The sequence below is a fragment of the Coregonus clupeaformis genome, chromosome 7 (assembly GCF_020615455.1).
Source record: "Coregonus clupeaformis isolate EN_2021a chromosome 7, ASM2061545v1, whole genome shotgun sequence".
Classification (NCBI taxonomy): domain Eukaryota; kingdom Metazoa; phylum Chordata; class Actinopteri; order Salmoniformes; family Salmonidae; genus Coregonus; species Coregonus clupeaformis.
This window is the reverse complement of record NC_059198.1, coordinates 42,517,825-42,540,701: the sequence shown is the minus strand read 5'-3', so window position 1 is coordinate 42,540,701 and position 22,877 is coordinate 42,517,825. Positions and strand designations below refer to the sequence as shown.

The 22,877-nt window shown below is 42.6% G+C and overlaps 1 protein-coding gene across 3 annotated transcripts in view; it reads left to right on the top strand.

Moving 5' to 3' along the window:
* Positions 1 to 16,093: 16,093 nt before the first annotated feature.
* The window catches only part of LOC121569204 (5'-AMP-activated protein kinase subunit gamma-1), a 59,587-nt gene continuing 52,803 nt past the window's right edge, over positions 16,094 to 22,877 (top strand). Inside the window, exon 1 of one of the 3 annotated variants that reach the window (XM_045221417.1) lies at positions 16,094 to 16,564. In XM_045221417.1, coding sequence (XP_045077352.1) covers positions 16,465 to 16,564 — 100 coding nt within the window. In that variant the 5' untranslated portion in view covers positions 16,094 to 16,464. The remainder of the gene's footprint in view (positions 16,565 to 22,877) is intronic. The other 2 variants (XM_045221416.1, XM_041879967.2) reach the window with 2 other exon arrangements.

Below are 22,877 nucleotides of genomic sequence, written 5' to 3'. Positions count from 1 at the left end.
TACCACACCTGTTGCCGCAGGTACTACATACATTTTTGAACACAATAACAACCAATCTATTTACAGACATGTACATTGTTTATCACAGTGTATAATATATAAATATAAAAGATTTGAGAAGTTTGACCAACTAGGTAGAGCAGAAGGAGTGAGTACAACAGAAATACAATGTTTACATATACAGTTGAAGTCAGAAGTTTACATACACTTAGGTTGGAGTCATTAAAACTTGCTTTTCAATCACTCCACAAATGTCTTGTTAACAAACTATAGTTTTGGCAAGTCGGTTAGGACATCTACTTTGTGCATGACACAAGTAATTTTTCCAACAATTGTTTACAGACAGATTATTTCACTTATAATTCATTGTATCACAATTCCAGTGGGTCAGAAGTTTACACACACTAAGTTGACTGTGCCTTTTAAACAGCTTGGAACATTTCAGAAAATGATGTCATGGCTTTAGAAGCTTCTGATAGGCTAATTGACATCATGTGAGTCAATTGGAGGTGTACTTGTGGATGTATTTCAAGGCCTACCTTCAAACTCAGTGCCTCTTTGCTTGACATCATTGGAAAATGAAAATAAATCAGCCAAGACCTCAGGAAAAAAAGGCTAGACCTCCACAAGTCTGGTTCATCCTTGGGAGTAATTTCCAAACGCCTGAAGGTACCACGTTCATCTGTACAAACAATAGTACGCAAGTATAAACACCATGGGACCACGCAGCCGTCATACCGCTCAGGAAGGAGACGCGTTCTGTCTCCTAGAGATGAACGTACTTTGGTGCGAAAAGTGCAAATCAATCCCAGAACAACAGCAAAGGACCTTGTGAAGATGCTGGAGGAAACAGGTACAAAAGTACCTATATCCACAGTAAAACAAGTCCTATATCGACATAACCTGAAAGGCCGCTCAGCAAGGAAGAAGCCACTGCTCCAAAACCGCCATAAAAAAGCCAGAGTACGTTTTGCAACTGCACATGGGGACAAAGATCTGACTTTTTGGAGAAATGTCCTCTGGTCTGATGAAACAAAAATATAACTGTTTGGCCATAATGACCATCATTATGTTTGGAGGAAAAACGGGGTGGCTTGCAAGCCGAAGAACACCATCCCAACCGTGAAGCACGGGGGTGGCAGCATCATGCTGTGGGGGTGCTTTGCTGAAGGAGGGACTGGTGCACTTCACAAAATAGATGGCATCATGAGGAAGGAAAATTATATGGTTATATTGAAGTAACATCTCAAGACATCAGTCAGGAAGTTAAAGCTTGGTCGCAAATGAGTCTTCCAAATGGACAAGGACCCCAAGCATACTTCAAAAGTTGTGGCAAAATGGCTTAAGGACAACAAAGTCAAGGTATTGGAGTGGCCATCACAAAGCCCTGACCTCAATCCTATAGAAAATATGTGGGCAGAACTGAAAAAGCGTGTGCGAGCAAGGAGGCTTACAAACCTGACTCAGTTACACCAGCTCTGTCAGGAGGAATGAGCCAAAATTCACCCAACTTATTGTGGGAAGCTTGTGGAAGGCTACCTGAAACGTTTGACCCAAGTTAAACTATTTAAAGGCAATGCTACCAAATACTAATTGAGTGTATGTAAACTTCTGACCCACTGGGAATGTGATGAAATAAATAAAAGCAGAAATAAATCACTCTATACTATTAATCTGACATTTCACATTCTTAAAATAAAGTGGTGATCGTAACTGTCCTAAGACAGGGAATTGTTACTAGGATTAAATATCAGGAATTGTGAAAACTGAGTTTAAATGTATTTGGCTAAGGTGTATGTAAACTTCCGACTTCAACTGTATCACCTTCATTGGTTTTTGTGTAAGGGGAAAGCAATGGTCACTTAGAAATAGAATGAACCGAAAGGCCTAGACACTGCATATGCTCCCAATTACCACCTTCATTGATCAATGTTTCCATCCAGAAGGATCTTCATCAGGTCAGAAAAGGTGAAATTAAGCTCTGATTCATAAAAAGTTGTGCTTCCGCCGGGACAATGGGAATTTGCATTGGGTCTCGCATTGGTTAGGGCAGCACTCACTCTGTCTGTTCTACCTCCTTGGTCTGACCAATACATCCTAAGCTCTCACCAGCACATCTGTGTATTTCCCCTTACAACAAAAATATATTTGTTAATTGACCAGAAACTGATTTGCAAAAGTAAAAACATGATCAAAAACCATTTGCATGCTCATATGCTTCTACAACAAGGCTCACATATACAACAACCATACAACCCATGAAGTTCAGTAGAATATTTTATTGAAGAGGTCAAATCCAGAGGTTACAATCAAACATGTTCATTGAACTTTGCAAAACAAACATCTCATATACACTGAGTATACCAAACATTAAGAACACCTTCCTAATATTGAGTTGCACTCCCACCCCCCACCCCCCCTTTTGCCATCAGAACAGCCTCAGTTCGTCAGGGCATGGACTCTAGAAGGTGCCGAAAGCATTCCACATGGATGCTGGCCCATGTTGACTCCAATGCTTCCCACAGTTGTGTCAAGTTGGCTGGATGTCCTTTGGGTGGTGGACCATTCTTGATAAACACAGGAAACTGTTGAGTGTGAAAAACCCAGCAGCGTTGCAGTTCTTGACAACAAACCGGTGCGCCTGGCACGTACTACCATACCCCCTTCAAAGGCAATTAAATATTTTTGCCTTGCCCATTCACCCTCTGAATGGCACACATACACAATCCATGTCTCAATTGTCTCAAGGCTTAAAAATCATTGTTTAACCTGTCTCCTCCTCTTCATCTACACTAATTGAAGTGGATTTAACAATTGACATCAATAAGGGATCATAGCTTTCACCTGGATTCACCTGGTCGATCTATGTCATGGAAAGAGCAGTGCACAAAATCTGCACTAAAAATCCTATTCTAGGCTACTGTTTATATTGGAAATACAGTTAATCTTTGCAGTGTCTTGAATTGGAAAACAAATGGTAAAATACATTACTATGAATGAACATGGCAATTATGGGACATAAAGTTATGTAATTGTCTAGTATAAGCAATGTAAGAGCAAGAGCTTCCGGTATAATAGACTTGAAGTATGTCAGATACCAGTAGTGTCCTTTCACCTAGCACACTTACAAGGGAGTATGTCTGATTACACTAGTGCTCCTGCTGAAGCAAACACACCAATAACAGTAGAGTTCTTGTTTTCAGCAAGCACACTAATAATAATAAAAAGTATGTCAGATTGCAGTAGTGCGATTTTAACAAGCACACTAATCTGCATCATCAGACAGTCGGACAATACTACAAGATCTGTTGCATAAGGCCAGGTTGACCTCTTACAGAGAGCATAAGTGGTCAATACCACTGCTCCCTCTCTTTCTCTCACTCCGTCTCTCTCTTACACACACGCACATGCACTCACACACACCAACGATACGCACACACACACACACACACATATATACACACACACACACACATGAGTGGTCCGTATATCTAGGCCACTGGAAGTCCGATTTAGACCCCTGGACCTGCTGGAATTTTGTTTTGATGGAGTTGTTTTTCCAGAGATAACAAGGGTCTTCTGCAGAGACAACATCATGCCCTTGATCGGTGTACGGATCATTGTTCCCACTGGAAAAACTGGTTGCAATGACGTCAAGACGTCATGTGCCATTTTTTTGCCCACTAGGTTATATATATTGTCACAGGACTGTATAGAAAGCCTGAATGTAGATTGCACCTGGTAAGGAAGTGCATAAAGGTTTTTATCTACCATGTGTGTACTGTACATTGCGAAGTGCCAATCTTGGTAGATTTGAATGTTGTTGATGTCTGTGAGAAAGAAGTCCCCTGCTTTGTATGATGATGTCATGTTCATGAGTCTACCTTTAAACAACAACTGTACTGGAGATTCTGCAGTTCCATCCAACTGCTACTGGGCCAGTGGTCCTAGGATACCTCACACTGGTGAGTGTTGGAGGAGGCCATAGGAAGGTGCTGTCAAACAACCATGAATCCGTCCTGTCACCGTGCTTTCAGTCCAGACACATTGTGCCATCTACTGGCCATGTCAGTACAGTATACAATAACGTAACTGTCCAGTGTTTAAGCAGGTGCTGGAGATGACGTAATATGTTCAGCAAAAGGTAAGAGAAGATTCTGTACACTGGTCCATCTACCCATGTGTTTTAAGGATGCAACATTTCAACCTTCAAACTGAGGTATGCAGGCTATCAGCAACCAATGTTTTGTTGAAAAGGGCTAGATTGGAGAATGTAAGCTAGAGAAGGAAGATGAGGACGAGGACCAGCTGATCATGTTAGAGGTAGAGGTTAGAGTAGATCATGCTAGAGACCGAGGTTAGAGTAGATCATGTTACTGGTAGAGAGGTTAGAGTAGATCATGTTACTGGTAGAGAGGTTAGAGTAGATCATGTTACTGGTAGAGAGGTTAGAGTAGATCATGCTAGAGACCGAGGTTAGAGTAGATCATGTTACTGGTAGAGAGGTTAGTGTAGATCATGTTACTGCTAGAGAGGTTAGAGTAGATCATGTTACTGCTAGAGAGGTTAGTGTAGATCATGTTACTGGTAGAGAGGTTAGTGTAGATCATGTTACTGGTAGAGAGGTTAGTGTAGATCATGTTACTGGTAGAGAGGTTAGTGTAGATCATGTTACTGTTAGAGAGGTTAGTGTAGATCATGTTACTGGTAGAGAGGTTAGTGTAGATCATGTTACTGCTAGAGAGGTTAGTGTAGATCATGTTACTGGTATAGAGGTTAGTGTAGATCATGTTACTGGTAGAGAGGTTAGTGTAGATCATGTTACTGGTAGAGAGGTTAGTGTAGATCATGTTACTGGTAGAGAGGTTAGAGTAGATCATGTTACTGGTAGAGAGGTTAGAGTAGATCATGTTACTGGTAGAGAGGTTAGTGTAGATCATGTTACTGGTATAGAGGTTAGTGTAGATCATGTTACTGGTATAGAGGTTAGTGTAGATCATGTTACTGGTAGAGAGGTTAGAGTAGATCATGCTAGAGACCGAGGTTAGAGTAGATCATGTTACTGGTAGAGAGGTTAGTGTAGATCATGTTACTGGTAGAGAGGTTAGTGTAGATCATGTTACTGGTAGAGAGGTTAGTGTAGATCATGTTACTGGTAGAGAGGTTAGTGTAGATCATGTTACTGGTATAGAGGTTAGTGTAGATCATGTTACTGGTATAGAGGTTAGAGTAGATCATGTTACTGGTAGAGAGTCTGCTTCCTCAGTTTTTATGATGGCAATTTGCATATACTCCAGAATGTTATGAAGAGTGATCAGATGAATTGTAATTAATTGCAAAGTCCCTCTTTGCCATGAAAATGAACTTAATCCCCCAAAAACATTTCCACTGCATTTCAGCCCTGCCACAAAAGGACCAGCTGCCATCATGTCAGTGATTCTCTCGTTAACACAGATGAGTGTTAACACAGACAAGGCTGGAGATCACTGTCATGCTGATTGAGTTAGAATAACAGACTGGAAGCTTTAAAAGGAGGGTGGTGCTTGAAATCATTGTTCTTCCTCTGTTAACCATGGTTACCTGTAAGGAAACACGTGTCGTCATCTGTGCCTTCTTCTCCAAGAAGCTCAGCCAGGTGGTGATCGGGAGCTGTTGGCTGTAGTCAGAGTCCTGACAGTGGCTCGAGGGGGCGAAACACCCTTTCCTCGTCTGGACGGACCACCGTAACCTGGAGTACATCCGGGCAGCGAGGAGGCTGAACCCTCGCCAGGCCAGGTGGGCCCTATTCTTTAACCCGGTTTGAGTTTACTCTGTCATACATCCCGGGTACGAAGAACGTGAAGGCAGACGCGCTGTCAACACTGTACAACACAGAGGAGAGGCTCATAGACAACTCCACCATACTCCCTTTATTGTGGCGCCGGTAGTATGGACGCGGACATAGAGCGAGCGGTACGCACAGAGCCATCTCCACCTCAGTCCAGCTGGGCTGTAGTACGTGCCGTCTCTTGTCCGTGACCATCTGATCTATTGGGCACACACGTCTCCCTCTTCTGGTCACCCAGGTATCTGGTCTGATGAAACAAAAATAGAACTGTTTGGCCATAATGACCATTGTTATGTTTGGAGGAAAAAGGGGGTTGCTTGCAAGCCGAAGAACACCATCCCAACCGTGAAGCACAGGGGTGGCAGCATCATGCTGTGGGGGTGCTTTGCTGCAGGAGGGACTGGTGCAGTTCACAAAATAGATGGCATCATGAGGAAGGAAAATTATGTGGATATATTGAAGCAACATCCAAGACAGTCAGGAAGTTAAAGCTTGGTCGCAAATGGGTCTTCCAAATGGACAATGACCCCAAGCATACTTCCAAAGTTGTGGCAAAATGGCTTAAGGACAACAAAGTCAAGGTATTGGAGTGGCCATCACAAAGCCCTGACCTCAATCCTATAGAACATTTTTGGGAAGAAGTGAAAAGGCGTGTGTGAGCAAGGAGGCCTACAAACCTGACTCAGTTCCACCAGCTCTGTCAGGAGGAATGGGCCAAAATTCACCCAACTTATTGTGGGAAGCTTGTGGAAGGCTACCTGAAACGTTTGACCCAAGTTAAACAATTTAAAGGCAATGCTACCAAATACTAATTGAGTGTATGTAAACTTCTGACCCACTGGGAATGTGATGAAATAAATAAAAGCTGAAATAAATCATTCTCTCTACTATTATTCTGACATTTCACATTCTTAAAATAAAGTGGTGATCCTAACTGTCCTAAGACAGGGAATTTTTACTAGGATTAAATGTCAGGAATTGTGAAAAACTGAGTTTAAATGTATTTGGCTAAGGTGTATGTAAACTTCCGACTTCAATTGTACCTCTGTGTGGACTACGTGTGTGTGTGTTTGTATAGCCTATGCGTCACTGTGATTCTCTGTGTGTACCGAGTGACCACACAACAGCAGCAGCAGCTCCCCCTAAGCCCTCCAGCAGCAATCCCATAATCACTCTCCCCCTCACAACCCCAGTCGCTCGGCAACCGTCAAATAAACAGAGCGTCCCCGGCGAGCTTCCTCGCGCGTGGAGCAGCTGACTGGCCAGTTAGCACTGGAACAGGAGAGTGATGCCAGGGTGTCACAGAAGTACTTATCTTAGCGGCGTGACAGTCACAACATTCTCAGAGTCAGTGTATACGCCGTACCTCCCTATTAGCCACATGACTGAGCTAAATCTCTGCACACTGTCCAGAAAAGGGATTCCATCATGGCCCCCTCCATCTTAGGGCAGGAATGAACGTACACTACCCTGCAACTCTGCTGCTGAATACTTGCTCCAAAGGCATATCTAGATAAAATGCTTGCCAGATTACAGTGTATTTGTATTTCCAAATTCAGGCACTGTTTTTGCTCTCTGTTAATTGCTAACTCGTGGAGGGCAAACTGAAAGCATAAAGAAAAGCATCGTACGACCTTAGAAATGCTTGGACCTTAGAAAATGCTTGTGTGTTGTGAGAAATGACAGTTCTCAGCCACTTTGCGAGACGTGCTTTAGAGAACATAGGGAGGACAAGGTTTAGTCGTAAATGGGTGCAAGTCACTATTAAGTATGTGAGTACACTAAAACACCCCTCAATCGTTCATATTTTAAAATGTATTTTGGGCTGCTGAGCTGAGAAACATGCTTTCACACATACATGACAATATGTGTGTGTTCTCTTGGTGTGTGTGGTCATTTGGTTTTGTGGTTAGCCATTCTGTATGATTGTGTAAGATATGTAATCATGGAATTGTGGAAAACCTACCCTTACAGTCGGCCTGGATAAGACTGAGCGAAATGGCCAAAATATCATATCACAGTATTTAAAAAATATTGGACGATATGACGGTATTTGACCTTTATTTTTAAATAATAAAAGTTCTAAATTAGCTGATTATGTTGGGATTGTGAGTCTGGGTGCAAGTCACTATGAAGTATGTGAGTACACTAAAACACCCCGCAATTGTTCAGATACATACGTTCTAAGTGATTTCAATGGGTCTTTCTCCATTCTGATTGTTTTATACTGTTCAATTCAACTTTTTTCTGCATTTTCTGCACTCATTTTAGATTATTTCCACGTAGGGGTGCACAATATGGGCAAACAATCTAGGCCTTATTTTTTACCAAATGTTGCAATTGCGATTTGACTTGCGATTTAGAACAAAACACTTGGGTGAACTGTTGGAATCATGCAAATAGAATGATTATTCAAATTCAATAGTTATAATATAATAGTGGCCACTTTGAATACAGTGTTGTTTGACATGACAACAAATGAAAATGCCAGGGAGGAGTTCTGACAGGGTAGGAACCAAAGTGTTGTTAAGTGTTTCTTAGGGGACCCTATAATCTTTGGCTACATTTAATGTTGTCTCTTAGCTACTTGATGGTCCTCCGTAGCTCAATAGGTAGAGCATGGCGCTTGTAACGCCAGGGTAGTGGGTTCGATCCCCAGTACCACCCATACGTAAAAATGTATGCACACATGACTGTAAGTCGCTTTGGATAAAAGCGTCTGCTAAATGGCATATTATATTATATTATATATTGATGTAGCTAACATATTCATGCTTCGTGTATTTTTCTTTGATTTAGAAGATACTGTTGCACAAACAACATGCTGATTTAGGTCTACACCATCACTGGTATTATCAGGCTGTATAGCTAATTACGTTTGCTCTGACTCAGTACATTTAGCCAGCTAACTAGCGATTAGCATTAGTGGCTAACAAGATTTAGGCACAACTTGCTAAGAATAGACAAACTAGCTCTATACTGAATAAAAGTATAAACGCAACATGCAACAATTGCAACGATTCTACTGAGTTACTGTTCATATAAGAAAATCAGTCAATTGAATTAAATAAATTAGGCCCTAATCTATGGATTTCACATGACGGGTCAAGGGTGCAGCCATGGATGGACCTGGCCCAGCAAATCAGAAAGCGTTTTTCCCCACAAAAGGGCTTTATTGCAGACAGAAATACTCCTCAGTTTCATCAGCTGGTGAAGAAGCCGGATGTGGAGGTCCTGGGCTGGCGTGGTTACACGTGGTCTGCGGTTGTGAGGCCGGTTGGAGGTACTGCCAAATTCTCTAAAATGGCATTGGAGGCGGCTTAAGGTAGAGAAATGAACATTAAGTTATCTGCCAACAGTTCTGATGGACATTCCTGCAGTCAGCATGCCAATTGCACGCTCCCTCAAAACCTGAGACATACAGTGCCTTTGGAAAGTATTCAGACCCCTTGACTTTTTCCACATTTTGTTACGTTACAGCCTTATTCTAAAATGGATTACATTTAAAAAATCCTCAGCAACTACATACAATACCCCATAATGACAAAGCGAAAACAGGTTTTTAGAAATGTTTACAAATGTATTAAAAATAAAAAACAGATGCCTTATTTACATAAGTATTCAGACCCTTTGCTATGAGACTCGAAATTGAGCTCAGGTGCATCCTGTTTCCATTTATCATCCTTCAAATGTTTCTACGACTTGATTGGAGTCCACCTGTGGTAAATTCAATTGATTGGACATGATTTGGAAAGGAACACACCTGTCTATATAAGGTCCCACAGTTGATGTGCATGTCAGAGCAAAAACCAAGCCATGAGGTCGAAGGAATTGTCCGTAGAGCTCCGAGACAGGACTGTGTCGAGGTACAGATCTGGGGAAGGGTACCAACAAATGTCAAGAACACAGTGGCCGCTATCATTCTTACATGGAAGAAGTTTGGAACCACCAAGACTCTTCCTAGAGCTGGCCGCCCGGCCAAACTGAGCAATCGGGGGAGAAGGGCCTTGATCAGGGAGGTGACCAAGAACCCGATGGTCACGCTGACAGAGCTGGAGAGTTCCTCTGTGGAGATGGGAGAACCTTCCAGAAGGACAACCATCTCTTCAGCACTCCACCAATCAGGCCTTTATGGTAGAGTGGCCAGACGGAAGCCACTCCTCAGTAAAAGGCACATGAAAGCCCGCTTGGAGTTTGCCAAAAGGCACTTAAAGACTCTCAGACATGAGAAACAAGATTCTCTGGTCAGATGAAACCAAGATTGAACTCTTTGGCCTGAATGACAAGCGTCACGTCTAGAGGAAACCTGGCACCATCCCTACGGTGAAGCTCGTGGTGGCAGCATCATGCTGTGGGGATGTTTTTCAGCAGCAGGGACTGGGAGACTAGTCAGGATCGAGGCAAAGATGACTGGTGCAAAGTACAGAGAGATCCTTGATGAAAACCTGCTCCAGAGTGCTCAGGACCTCAGACTGAGGTGACGGTTCACCTTCCAACAGGACAACGACCCTAAGCACACAGCCAAGACAACGCAGGAGTGGCTTCGGGACAAGTCTCTGAATGTCCTTGAGTGGCCCAGCCAGAGCCCGGACTTGAACCCGATCTAACATCTCTGGAGAGACCTGGAAATAGCTGTGCAGCAACGCTCCCCATCCAACCTGACAGAGCTTGAGAGGATCTACAGAGAAGAATGGGAGGAACTCCCCAAATACAGGTGTGCCAAGCTTGTAGCGTCATACCTAAGAAGGCTGTAATCACTGACAAAGGTGCTTCAATAAAGTACTGACTAAAGGGTCTGAATACTTATGTAAATGTTATATTTTGGTTTTTTTCCGCAAAACATTCTAAAAACCTGTTTTTGCTTTGTCATTATGGGGTGTTGTGTGTAGATTGATGAGGGGGAAAAAAACAATTTTATCAATTACAGAATAAGGCTGTAACATAACATTTGAAAAAAGTCAAGGGGTCTGTGGCATTGTGTTGTGAGACATAACTGCACATTTTAGAGTGGCCTTTTATTGTCCCCAGCAGAAGCTGCACCTGTGTAATGATCATACTGTTTAATCAGCTTCTTGAAATACCACACCTGTCAGGTGGATTAATTATCTTGGCAAAGGAGGAATGCTCACTAACAGGAATGTAAACAAGTTTGTGCACTAAATCTTGGAGAAATAAGCTTTTTGTGCGTATGGAACATTTCTGGGATTTTTAATTTCAGCTCATAAAACATTGGACCAACACGTTACATGTTGCGTTTTATATTTTTGTTCACATTACACACGGTGTATCACATTTAACAAACCAAACATTCAAATACCATTATAGAAGGTAAAGTAAAAACCAAAACCGGACCGAGCATCAATACGTAAAATGAGGTGGAGAAAGTGTCACAAGAGGGAGAGAGCAAGAAAGAGCGGACGGGGGGCGGCAACAGAAAGAAAGTAAGGGAGATAATGTGACAGATTTAAGCATGGAAGAGATTGAGAGATACAGTGGGGAGAACAAGTATTTGATACACTGCCGATTTTGCAGGTTTTCCTACTTACAAAGCATGTAGAGGTCTGTAATTTTTATCCAGAAAATCCAGAAAATCACATTGTATGATTTTTAAGTAATTCATTTGCATTTTATTGCATGACATAAGTATTTGATACATCAGAAAAGCAGAACTTAATATTTGGTACAGAAACCTTTGTTTGCAATTACAGAGATCATATGTTTCCTGTAGGTCTTGACCAGGTTTGCACACACTGCAGCAGGGATTTTGGCCCACTCCTCCATACCTTCTCCAGATCCTTCAGGTTTCGGGGGTGTCGCTGGGCAATACGGACTTTCAGCTCCCTCCAAAGATTTTCTATTGGGTTCAGGTCTGGAGACTGGCTAGGCCACTCCAGGACCTTGAGATGCTTCTTACGGAGCCACTCCTTAGTTGCCCTGGCTGTGTGTTTCGGGTCGTTGTCATGCTGGAAGACCCAGCCACGACCCATCTTCAATGCTCTTACTGAGGGAAGGAGGTTGTTGGCCAAGATCTCGCGATACATGGCCCCATCCATCCTCCCCTCAATACGGTGCAGTCGTCCTGCCCCTTTGCAGAAAAGCATCCCCAAAAGAATGATGTTTCCACCTCCATGCTTCACGGTTGGGATGGTGTTCTTCTTCCTCCAAACACGGCGAGTGGAGTTTAGACCAAAAAGCTCAATTTCTGTCTCATCAGACCACATGACCTTCTCCAATTCCTCCTCTGGATAATCCAGATGGTCATTGGCAAACTTCAGACGGGCCTGGACATGCGCTGGCTTGAGCAGGGGGACCTTGCGTGCGCTGCAGGATTTTAATCCATGACGGCGTAGTGTGTTACTAATGGTTTTCTTTGAGACTGTAGTCCCAGCTCTCTTCAGGTCATTGACCAGGTCCTGCCGTGTAGTTCTGGGCTGATCCCTCACCTTCCTCATGATCATTGATGCCCCACGAGGTGAGATCTTGCATGGAGCCCCAGACCGAGGGTGATTGACCGTCATCTTGAACATCTTACATTTTCGAATAATTGCGCCAACAGTTGTTGCCTTCTCACCAAGCTGCTTGCCTATTGTCCTGTAGCCCATCCCAGCCTTGTGCAGGTCTACAATTTTATCCCTGATGTCCTTACACAACTCTCTGGTCTTGGCCATTGTGGAGAGGTTAGAATCTGTTTGATTGAGTGTGTGGACAGGTATATTTTATACAGGTAACGAGTTCAAACAGGTGCCGTTAATACAGGTAATGAGTGGAGAACAGGAGGGCTTCTTAAAGAAAAACTAACAGGTCTGTGAGAGACGGAATTCTTACTGGTTGGTAGGTGATGAAATACTTATGTCATGCAATAAAATGCAAATTAATTACTTAAAAATCATACAATGTGATTTTCTGGATTTTTGTTTTAGATTCCGTCTCTCACAGTTGAAGTGTACCTATGATAAAAATTACAGACCTCTACATGCTTTGTAAGTAGGAAAACCTGCAAAATCGGCAGTGTATCAAAGACTTGTTCTCCCCACTGTAGATGGCAACAGAGGTAGAGAGAGGGGAGAGGGAGTCATGCAGAGGAAAGAAAGAGAGAGATGCAGCAGAGAGAGAGAGATGCAGAGAGAGAGAGAACTAAAGAGAGACTAATTTGACCCCATGAGAGGGACAGGGATGCGATATGTAATCAGGGATGCGATATGTAATCAGCGATATGTAATGAGTTATTTACCCTGCTAAGTAGATTTGGGTATGAAAGTGTCCTACTTATCCAGCAGTGTGTGGAGTGACATCACACTGTGTTATTATTCGGTATCATGAGGGATTTCTCTTCATGTTTACATTCTGTATGACTCATCTTGAAGTAGTAATTCTGTGTTGTTCCTCACTATCCTATCCGTGGTCATTAAGTCATTACATGTTAAGACCTGATGACTAAGTTATTTTATCAGCTCTCTGCCCATAAATACTGTTCTGTGGGGTGTCTGTAATGTCCTAATAACGTCTAGATAACATCTGCACAATGTCACTGCCCAGTCCAGGCAGCCAACCAACAACATTCCACAGCACAGTACGAGGTAAGGCCTTATCGGGGGGGGGGAGGAGTCTATTTATTAACGGTGGTTAGACTACTCCCTTCTCAATACAGATATCAAGTTATTTGACTTACAAGGAGAGCTTAGTCTTGGTTGCCATGGAGAGAGGTTTTGACAGGTGTTTGTGCTCATTGGAGATTGGCTAATCATCCTATAGGGGGAGGGCTCAGGCCAGGGACTTTGTTAACATTTTCTAACTCTTTTGCTTATAGCACAACCCATAGTTATACTCAGTTGTTGTGGCCTCCCGAGTGGCGCAGTGGTCTAAGGCACTGCATCGCAGTGCTAGCTGTGCCACTAGAGATCCTGGTTCGAATCCAGGCTCTGTCGTAGCCAGCCGCAACCGGGAGACCCATGGGGCGGCGCACAATTGGCCCAGCGTCGTCCAGGGTAGGGGAGGGAATGGCCGGCAGGGATGTAGCTCAGTTGGTAGAGCATGGCGTTTGCAACGCCAGGGTTGTGGGTTCGTTTCCCACGGGGTGCCATTATGAAAAAAATAAAAATAATAATGTATGCACTCACTAACTGTAAGTCGCTCTGGATAAGAGCGTCTGCTAAATGACTAAAATGTAAATGTAAGTCAGCATGTAGTGATTGAGAAAGGGATCTTTCTCTGGTGCATATCTGGACAGGTTAAATCAAGCGCGGCTAAAGTTTTAGAAAGAAAACAAACCCTGGTCTGGTACAGTCCTCACATAGTAATTTTGTTCTTAGTATGTTGCCATACTCTGCATTAGCATGCAAGTTCACCAGGTTCTCACTTCAAACCAAGCTGGGTTAGAGGCAGCTTTGACAGACGGGTAGGTAGAGCACCACCACTGTAAATTCTTGTGTGTTTTAAGAGGTTTTATTAAGAGGGTGCCAACAGGAGAGTAATTAGCATGGACTAGACTGATCTGGATTCTGTCCAGAAACACAAGGTGACCTACAGCAGCCAGCAGTTAAGGTTGCCATAGAATTCTGCAGAATTGAAACCCCCCCCCCCCCGTTATGAATTTATTGAACTATTATGTGCATGTTTTCCCATGGGCCCAGTGCTGCAGGGTTAGTACTGGATTGTGATAAAGTAAGGGACCTATACTGTGAATGAACACTATAATGGTAAATGTCATGGCTTGAAGCCATGACGCAAGACAAGTGATAACAAGACACACACATTTTTATCTGCTGAATGTGTACCAACAGTACTTGAAAGGATTCCGAGCTAAATGTCCAAGCGGTCAGGCAAAGTCAAGGACATTTCCCCCTCTCACCCTCTTTCCCCTCTCTCTTTGGCCTATACTCCTAATTGCATTTCGGTTCAAAAAACGAAAGTCATGGGATTTTGGGACGGATTAGTTCAACCCCGTTCACAGGAAACAAATATTTTTTCGGACTTCAATAAGGTTGTTTGGGAGATTTACTGGCACTTTAGTGCCCCTCTAAACAGGAAATAACAGGGCAGAGACATGGATATGATGGACACTTATACAAGCCATTTTACTTTGTCACAGTTTTCTGGGGTTGCAGTGGGCATCAATAAGGGGATGGGCATTTGGCAATTTCAGTTTGGTTTCAGTAGGTTATTCCTCAGCTCTTTGTCGTCAACATTAATTATGGACTTTGGCTCCCAGGTAGGAGGTATAAAGAGCTTTGTGGAATTATAGTGTTATAATGTTACGGCGTAGCTTTGTTGTTGCTTTTTAATTCTCTCTTGTGACTTCACTAGCCCCATGGTGTTTACAATACAACTGGCTTTGTGTGGTCGCTCCCCTCCTGTGGAGTTTTCCAGAACGATGACTGCGTTGACGAAACAATCTGCTCCCCCTCTCGCACGTGCCCCTGCTCCAGCCAGTGTTCATTTGAGCATAGACTTCCCAAAGAAAGAATCAACAGTCTATCAATATCACCACCCTCAAAAAAGACTGCTCCCTACACACAAACCAAGTCAAGCTTACCTCAGATAGTCTTTGGCATATCAGGGGCTGAGAAAAGAACAGTAGCTCTGAGGCAGTGTGCTGCACTTCCATGCAGAATGCTCAACCTTTTGCGAAAAATTATGAAACGAACGAGTCCCCCCACAAAAACGCACACAAACACACTCACACAGTGAGGGTGCGAAAGTAGCTACTGTGTCATCATGCTTAATGTCTCCAAAGCTTTGGGTTTTTACAAAAGCGTTATTAGTGATGATCTCCCTGAACAAGATTGGTGGTCTTGTTCAAGTTAAAAATCCTCGGGACCACCCAGGCTTTACCTATGACTATCTAGGTAGTTCCCAGCACCCCTTTCCGTTCTCACACTAACCTGTGGTCTGTACCTTACAGGTATTGATGCGTATCACTGGGGCGTCGGCTTTAGTCCATGCATTAATGTGTGTGAGTGTGTCTTTGACCCTTGGATGAAAAATATGACATATCAGTGAACATCCATCGTATTATCCCTCCTGATAGTAGAACTCAACAGAGGCACTTCTGTAATAAAACTACGTTATATTGTTAGGTACCTGTTATTAACACTGGCACATGCCAGAGAAACACTATGCAGTAAAGTTGTGTGAGAGAGATGGAGAGTTCTGGAAGAACAGGAGAGCTTGAGCAGCGGGGGTGGGGGGGGTGGTTCTCTTGGGAAGTGCGTTTAAGAGGAATAGCCACTACAGAGCTGAAGGAGATTTATATGAGACCAGCTTTCCTCTGGGGGGTGACGCTTTCAGCCTGCCTGCCAGCCTGCCTGCCTGATTTCTTTCCTGGCTCCCTTCCTACTGTGTTTCTACTGTGAACTATCTGGCTGGCTCAAATCTCCAGTCTCTCCACACTGCCTATATTGGAGAGAACCCCTGGGATCATCTACTTGGATTGACACTACTCAGTACTGTCCTTGGATCAGTTTGGCATGGCTCCTAAAGGAAGATTGACCCAGCTTGTTTCAAGTGTGGATTCTGCAAGAAGGGGAACATTGATGCTTGAGTCGGGTCTTGTTCAGGCTTGATTGAATCATATCGCCTATTTAGTCGGATATGTTCTACTTGGGTTTATACGCTATACTTGTGTCCCATCGTGCCCCATGAAGCGATTCGGGAGCCTGAGGGCGAGCAAAAAGAAGAAGGAGCTGGACAGACGGACAGGGAGGAGGCAGTCCGAGCCCCATGACCTCTTGGGAAACAGTAAGCGTGCAGCATTTGTATACACACTAATACCAATATGTACTTAAACAGTTACAATAGATGTGTTTTAATAGCCTAAGTTTGTACATGTAATGCCAAAACTGCGGCAAGTCTTCAGAAAAGCTCAGTGAGTGACTGTGTGTGTCACGACTTCCACCGTCGTCACCGGCTTACTAGCCGCTGCCGCTCCATATATCATCATTCCATTTGTCTTGTCTTGTCAATTACACACACCTGGTTCTTATCCCCTCATTAGTCCGTGTATAAGTGTTCCCTCTGCCCCCCTTGTCCTTGTGGGGGATTGTTATTTGTGAGAGTAGTGTAGCTCGGTGGAGCTACTCTCCCTTTTATATTGCCGGGGTAGATATTTCCCCTGTGCCTGTATATTTGTTGGAGTATCCCGTACCGTGTATTGCCAGGGTAGATAGTTTCCCATGTGCCTGTTTCCGTGTGTCGCTATCCAGCGCATTTATGTACGACGGAATAAACTCTATTCGGTGATTTACCCTCTTGCGCCTGACTCCTTCTATCACACTCATCACAGTGTGGGAGTGAGTGTGCGAGTTTGCTTGGATCTAACATAAAGTCCACTGTCTTCTCAAGGAGCTGGCTTGATGACTGATGTGATACTGGAAGGCTTCAGAAGCTTAGGATGTTGTAATGTCACCAGGGTGTTGCTAGCATGAAAAGCCAGAGAGAAAGATAGTTTCTATTGAGAGTGAGAAAATGCCAGTGAAACAACTAAGGCATTTCAGTTATCCGTTACAGTAACATAAGGGAAGAAAATTGTTTTATTATGACACAATTTGAAAAACGCATTCATGGGCCTGATCTCGACTCGGGGAAGTGCACTCTCACTTTGGGCCACGCTGGCTGGAGAGCTAATTTCCTAGAGTGCCTGCAGTTCGTTCTTTGGATGGATACTGAGCTCTATTACGTCCTTTCACCGTGAGGAAATTGTACACTACTTACACACACACACACACACACACTTATTTTTACCATCAGGGAATGGAAGATGGTTCAGATTAAGTATTGTAAACTAAAACCAACTACCATTTACGTAATCTCCATGGCTACTCTGCGGTCAGTGAATGAGAATGGAGTGACAGATTACAGTGTGAAGGCCAGAGATTACAGCAAGACTTCAGGGGATGGCCAACATTTTAAGCCACATTTAGACCACACAGACAGTTGCTATTTTGCTCTGTTGACGTTATGCTGAGGATTTTGTTATTCACATTTAAAAGTGGAATTCCTAATGTTTTGTGTACAAACAAAAAATATACATAAAATGAACAGAGCAATACAGCATAGATTTGATTAATAATGATATCCCTTTTTCCTCATTAGCTGCCTTGAAATGACTCGACAGCTCTGAAGTTCTTAAAACGTCATGACGATCTCCTCAAAGTCTGTAAATATGTCAAATACGTTTCCTGGTAGATGTGAGGTATGTCATCTAGTCTTGTCATCTATGCTCTTTCAAATAGCATCCTCAACAAGTGATAAACACAGAGAGCTTTTAAATAACCTTTTGGTTCAACTTCACCCATCGAAGGGCTGACATTTGAACATATTGGCCTATTTCCTGCCTTGGCATTGTTGATGGCAACACTCTATTATAGGAACAAAACGTGTTGTGTTCATTAGGCACCAAACAGAAGAAAACAGCAAGGAACAACCTGGACCTGGAAATGCTTGTAGTTATTTACAGTAGTTCAGCATCACATACTGCATACACTGATTCTTTCTTTACAGCCTTTCTTTACAGCTTGTAGTTTTATTTTCCAATAGAGGATGATCATTTAAAGTTAAATCTTTGACTGTCCATACTTTGGGTGGGGTGATGGGATGCCATTACCCTGACTGTCTAAGCCCTCACGACAGTCTGTTTGTTTTCACAGATTGCAGTTTGATGAAATCTGCATTTAATCCAAACTGGCATCCGGGTGTTTTCAGAGAAATTCAAGCGGAGTTTCGTTTGACATGGAGGAATGCAGTTGTTTTCTGATGTCATTAGGTGGCACTGTTGACTTCTTTTTAGAATTCAAATGTCTTCCTTTTTCAGATCAAGCATCAACAGCGGTGAATACATCTTTCGTTGAGTTTTCCCAAAATCTTTGCAAATGATTACAGTTTATCCCGAGTATATTGGTGCAAGCCTATGAAAAGGGGTACTGATCAATGTTTAGTATAATGTGGTCAGGGTATTTGCACTCTTTAAAACTGCACCTCTTTCCTGTCTGGCTGTTGTGTGCAAAGCTCTTTGAGGAATGACATTGGTGGACATAGCAAGTCAGATTTCCACCATTATGAAAACATAGTGCCATTGATTGGTTAGTCAATCCATCAATTTATTGGTCACCTCCCTACTTATGATTACATAATTAAAGTAATTATAAAGTCACTATACAGTGGTTATAGAAAGTATTGAAGGGTCTGGAAAGGTCATGGGTAATAGTTTGTTGCCCCCGCAGCCATAGAATGTAATTAGAGGCTTTCTTCATTATCCAAAAGATTGTCTAGCTCAAACCAGTAACACTTCTAATACTGTAGGTCTGAATGGGTGACCAGTGACCACTCATCCAAATGATTGGATGTCAAGAATAAGTCAGCAGTATTTCTCCCTTGTAAAACACTGGAGGTGTCACATGGCCGTGTGTGTGTGTGCTTGAGAAAAGTGTAAACCTAACTGTCCTATTAGGTTCTGTTTTGGTTTATGCTCCCCCGCCCACCCTGAAATGCATGCTGGTACACCCCGCTGAATGCTCTCGCCTCTCTCTGTCACCTTACATGACACTGTCGCAGATGGAAACTCCCCAATAGCGCTCTCTCTCTCTCTCTCTCTCTCTCTCATACGCACACACTCTGTTGCCATGGTTTTCTCACACCATGACATCCCACAATGCAACTTGTTGATTATATGGCACTGTGATCTAATGAAACCCAGGGGTTATTTGACTTCTAAGTCGTTAGTTTTTTTTCTTCTAGTTTGTTTTAAGTGTGACACTTTAGGCATGTTGTTTATCATAGCAAAAATTGATTACAATGGATTACAGTTAAATGTAGACCACCCACACATCCCTGCTAATCCAAATGGATTGTGAGCTGTCAAATAACTAAACAATTGTCTCTTTCAGTCAGTTTGTACTGTGCCATTCTATTTTATCAGCTGGCGAGTGCGTCAGGGGAACTGTGCTTATTTATTTATCTCCATCTGCTTCATGAAGTAACAGCGACGGGAGGGTATATTACTTGAAACTTTCACAGTTTTTACAAGTTATTCAACTATAAATGACCAAAGTTACAATAGATTGCCATAGATTTTCTGTTAATTACCCAAATTACTGAAGATTCCGGTAACTTTGGTAAATTACCAGTAGCTTTGCAACACTAACAGTGACACATCAAGTACCAAATACAAATATAACGGTGCTATGAAGATGCAGACAAGATAATCACAAATAGCTCTTCTGCTAGCCAATGAGTTCAACAACATTTTTAATGCATTGAAATGAGTTGTTTTACACCTGTCCAATTTCAAGTGTATGGTAACAAAAGGAGACTTTTGGTAGACTCAGGGATTGAGTGTTTTTCAGTCATAAGTGTTACTTAAAGGCAAATTATGCCAAAATGGAGAGCAATTTTCTTGTTCAAGTGAATAATTCCAGCTCCTTAATTGCCTGTGAAGAGGACACTTGAAACCTGCCCTTTGAAGTGTGTGAAGTGCTCTGTAGTAGAGTTCAATTGGTGCCACTGCTATTCACATGAATTAACTGTTCAATTGTTTAATGTGTTTATAATGTATTTTATAGTATGTTTATAATTCCATCATAGTGTGATGATTTAGTCCAAATGCTTTATTCACAAGAATGTCCAATTCCACATCAAACAAATAGTCTATAACTTATAAGGTAGAGATGCATGTAATTTATTGGCATTTTAACTACAAGATGTCACAAGAAGGTTATGATGCCTACAGATACTACAGTGAGAGAGTGACATAGGGACATGAATGCAGATATAAAACCTGAGTGAGAGATGGAGGTAGAGATGTTGACAGACAGAGAGACATGGGGGGCAGCAAGCTGTCGTTTCTGTCAGACAAGCCAGACACATGCTGTGAGAGTGTGAGGCTAGCAGATGTTTCATAGATCACACAACCATGGCGAGAAGAATTTGAGATTAGTCAACAAATGGAAACCATCATAGCTCAGTAAAAATTATTACCTACATTTCCAGTGGTTGCCTTGCTGCATAGCAGACAAGCTGTAATTTCAACTGTGCAATTAACCTCAAGGATCGGACCCTTTTCTTCAATTTTCGCCTAAAATGACATACCCAAATCTAACTGCCTGTAGCTCAGGACCTGAAGCAAGGATATGCATATTCTGCAGCTAACAAAAACATATGGAAATGTCTGCTCTACCCAAAATTACAACCAAATAATTGCAGCATTACCGCAAAAATGGAAGAGGAAAGTGGAAGGAGGAAAAAGTAAGGAACTTGTCTGTCGGCCTTGCATTAAAGAACATAATTGGTTAAAGAAAATTGTGATAAATAAAAAAGTATACCAGTTTCATTTAAGGACCAAAAGATTGACAGCCGTCCCATATAGATTGCAAAATAGTTGGGAAGAGATTTTTGACGTACCGATTCCATGGCATAGTGTTTATGAACTGATACGCAAAACGACGCCGGATTCAAAACGTATATTTTTTCAATTTTAATTATTATATAAAACTCTTGCTACCAATAGAATGTTATTTGTATGGGGGATACAATCTTCCCAGCTCTGCAGATTTGGCTGTGAAGAGACAGAATCATTAGATCATTTGTTTTGGTACTGTCCATTTGTAGCTTGTTTCTGGACACAGGTCCACGAATGGCTGAAGGATTGCAATATTTGCATGGAGCTGACCCTGCAGATAGCACTACTGGGTGATCTGAAAAGTCATAGTCAATCGATCAATAATATAATAATACTTTTAGCAAAGATGTTTATTTTCAATTCACAAATTGTAGAAACAATGAGAATAGAAATACTTTTGTAAAACATCACAGTACAGTTGAAAAATATATGGCAAATAGAAATCCAATATGGATGGTGTTAAGAGATACAGTGAGGGAAAAAGTATTTGATCCCCTGCTGATTTTGTACGTTTGCCCACTGACAAAGAAATGATCAGTCTATAATTGTAATGGTAGGTTTATTTGAACAGTGAGAGACAGAATAACAACAAAAAAATCCAGAAAAACGCATGTCAAAAATTTTATAAATTGATTTGCATTTTAATGAGGGAAATAAGTATTTGACCCCCTCTCAATCAGAAAGATTTCTGGCTCCCAGTTATCTTTTATACAAGTAACGAAATGAGATTAGGAGCACACTCTTAAAGGGAGTGCTCCTAATCTCAGCTTGCTACCTGTATAAAAGACACCTGTCCACAGAAGCAATCAATCAATCAGATTCCAAACTCTCCACCATGGCCAAGACCAAAGAGTTCTCCAAGGATGTCAGGGACAAGATTGTAGACCTACACAAGGCTGGAAAGAGCTACAAGACCATCGCCAAGCAGCTTGGTGAGAAGGTGACAACAGTTGGTGCGATTATTTGCAAATGGAAGAAACACAAAATAACTGTTAATCTCCCTCGGCCTGGGGCCCATGCAAGATCTCACCTCGTGGAGTTGCAATGATCATGAGAACGGTGAGGAATCAGCCCAGAACTACACGGGAGGATCTTGTCAATGATCTCAAGGCAACTGGGACCATAGTCACCAAGAAAACAATTGGTAACACACTACGCTGTGAAGGACTGCAGCGCCCGCAAGGTCCCCCTGCTCAAGAAAGCACATATGCATGCCTGTCTGAAGTTTGCCAATGAACATCTGAATGATTCAAAGGAGAACTGGGTGAAAGTGTTGTGGTCAGATGAGACCAAAATCGAGCTCTTTGGCATCAACTCAACTCGCCGTGTTTGGAGGAGGAGGAATGCTGCCTATGACCCCAAGAACACCATCCCCACCGTCAAACATGGAGGTGGAAACATTATGCTTTGGGGGTGTTTTTCTGCTAAGGGGACAGGACAACTTCACCGCATCAAAGGGACGATGGATGGGACATGTACCATCAAATCTTGGGTGAGAACCTCCTTCCCTCAGCCAGGGCATTGAAAATGGGTCGTGGATGGGTATTCCAGCATGACAATGACCCAAAACACACGGCCAAGGCAACAAAGGAGTGGCTCAAAAAGTAGCACATTAAGGTCCTGGAGTGGCCTAGCCACTCTTCAGACCTTAATCCCATA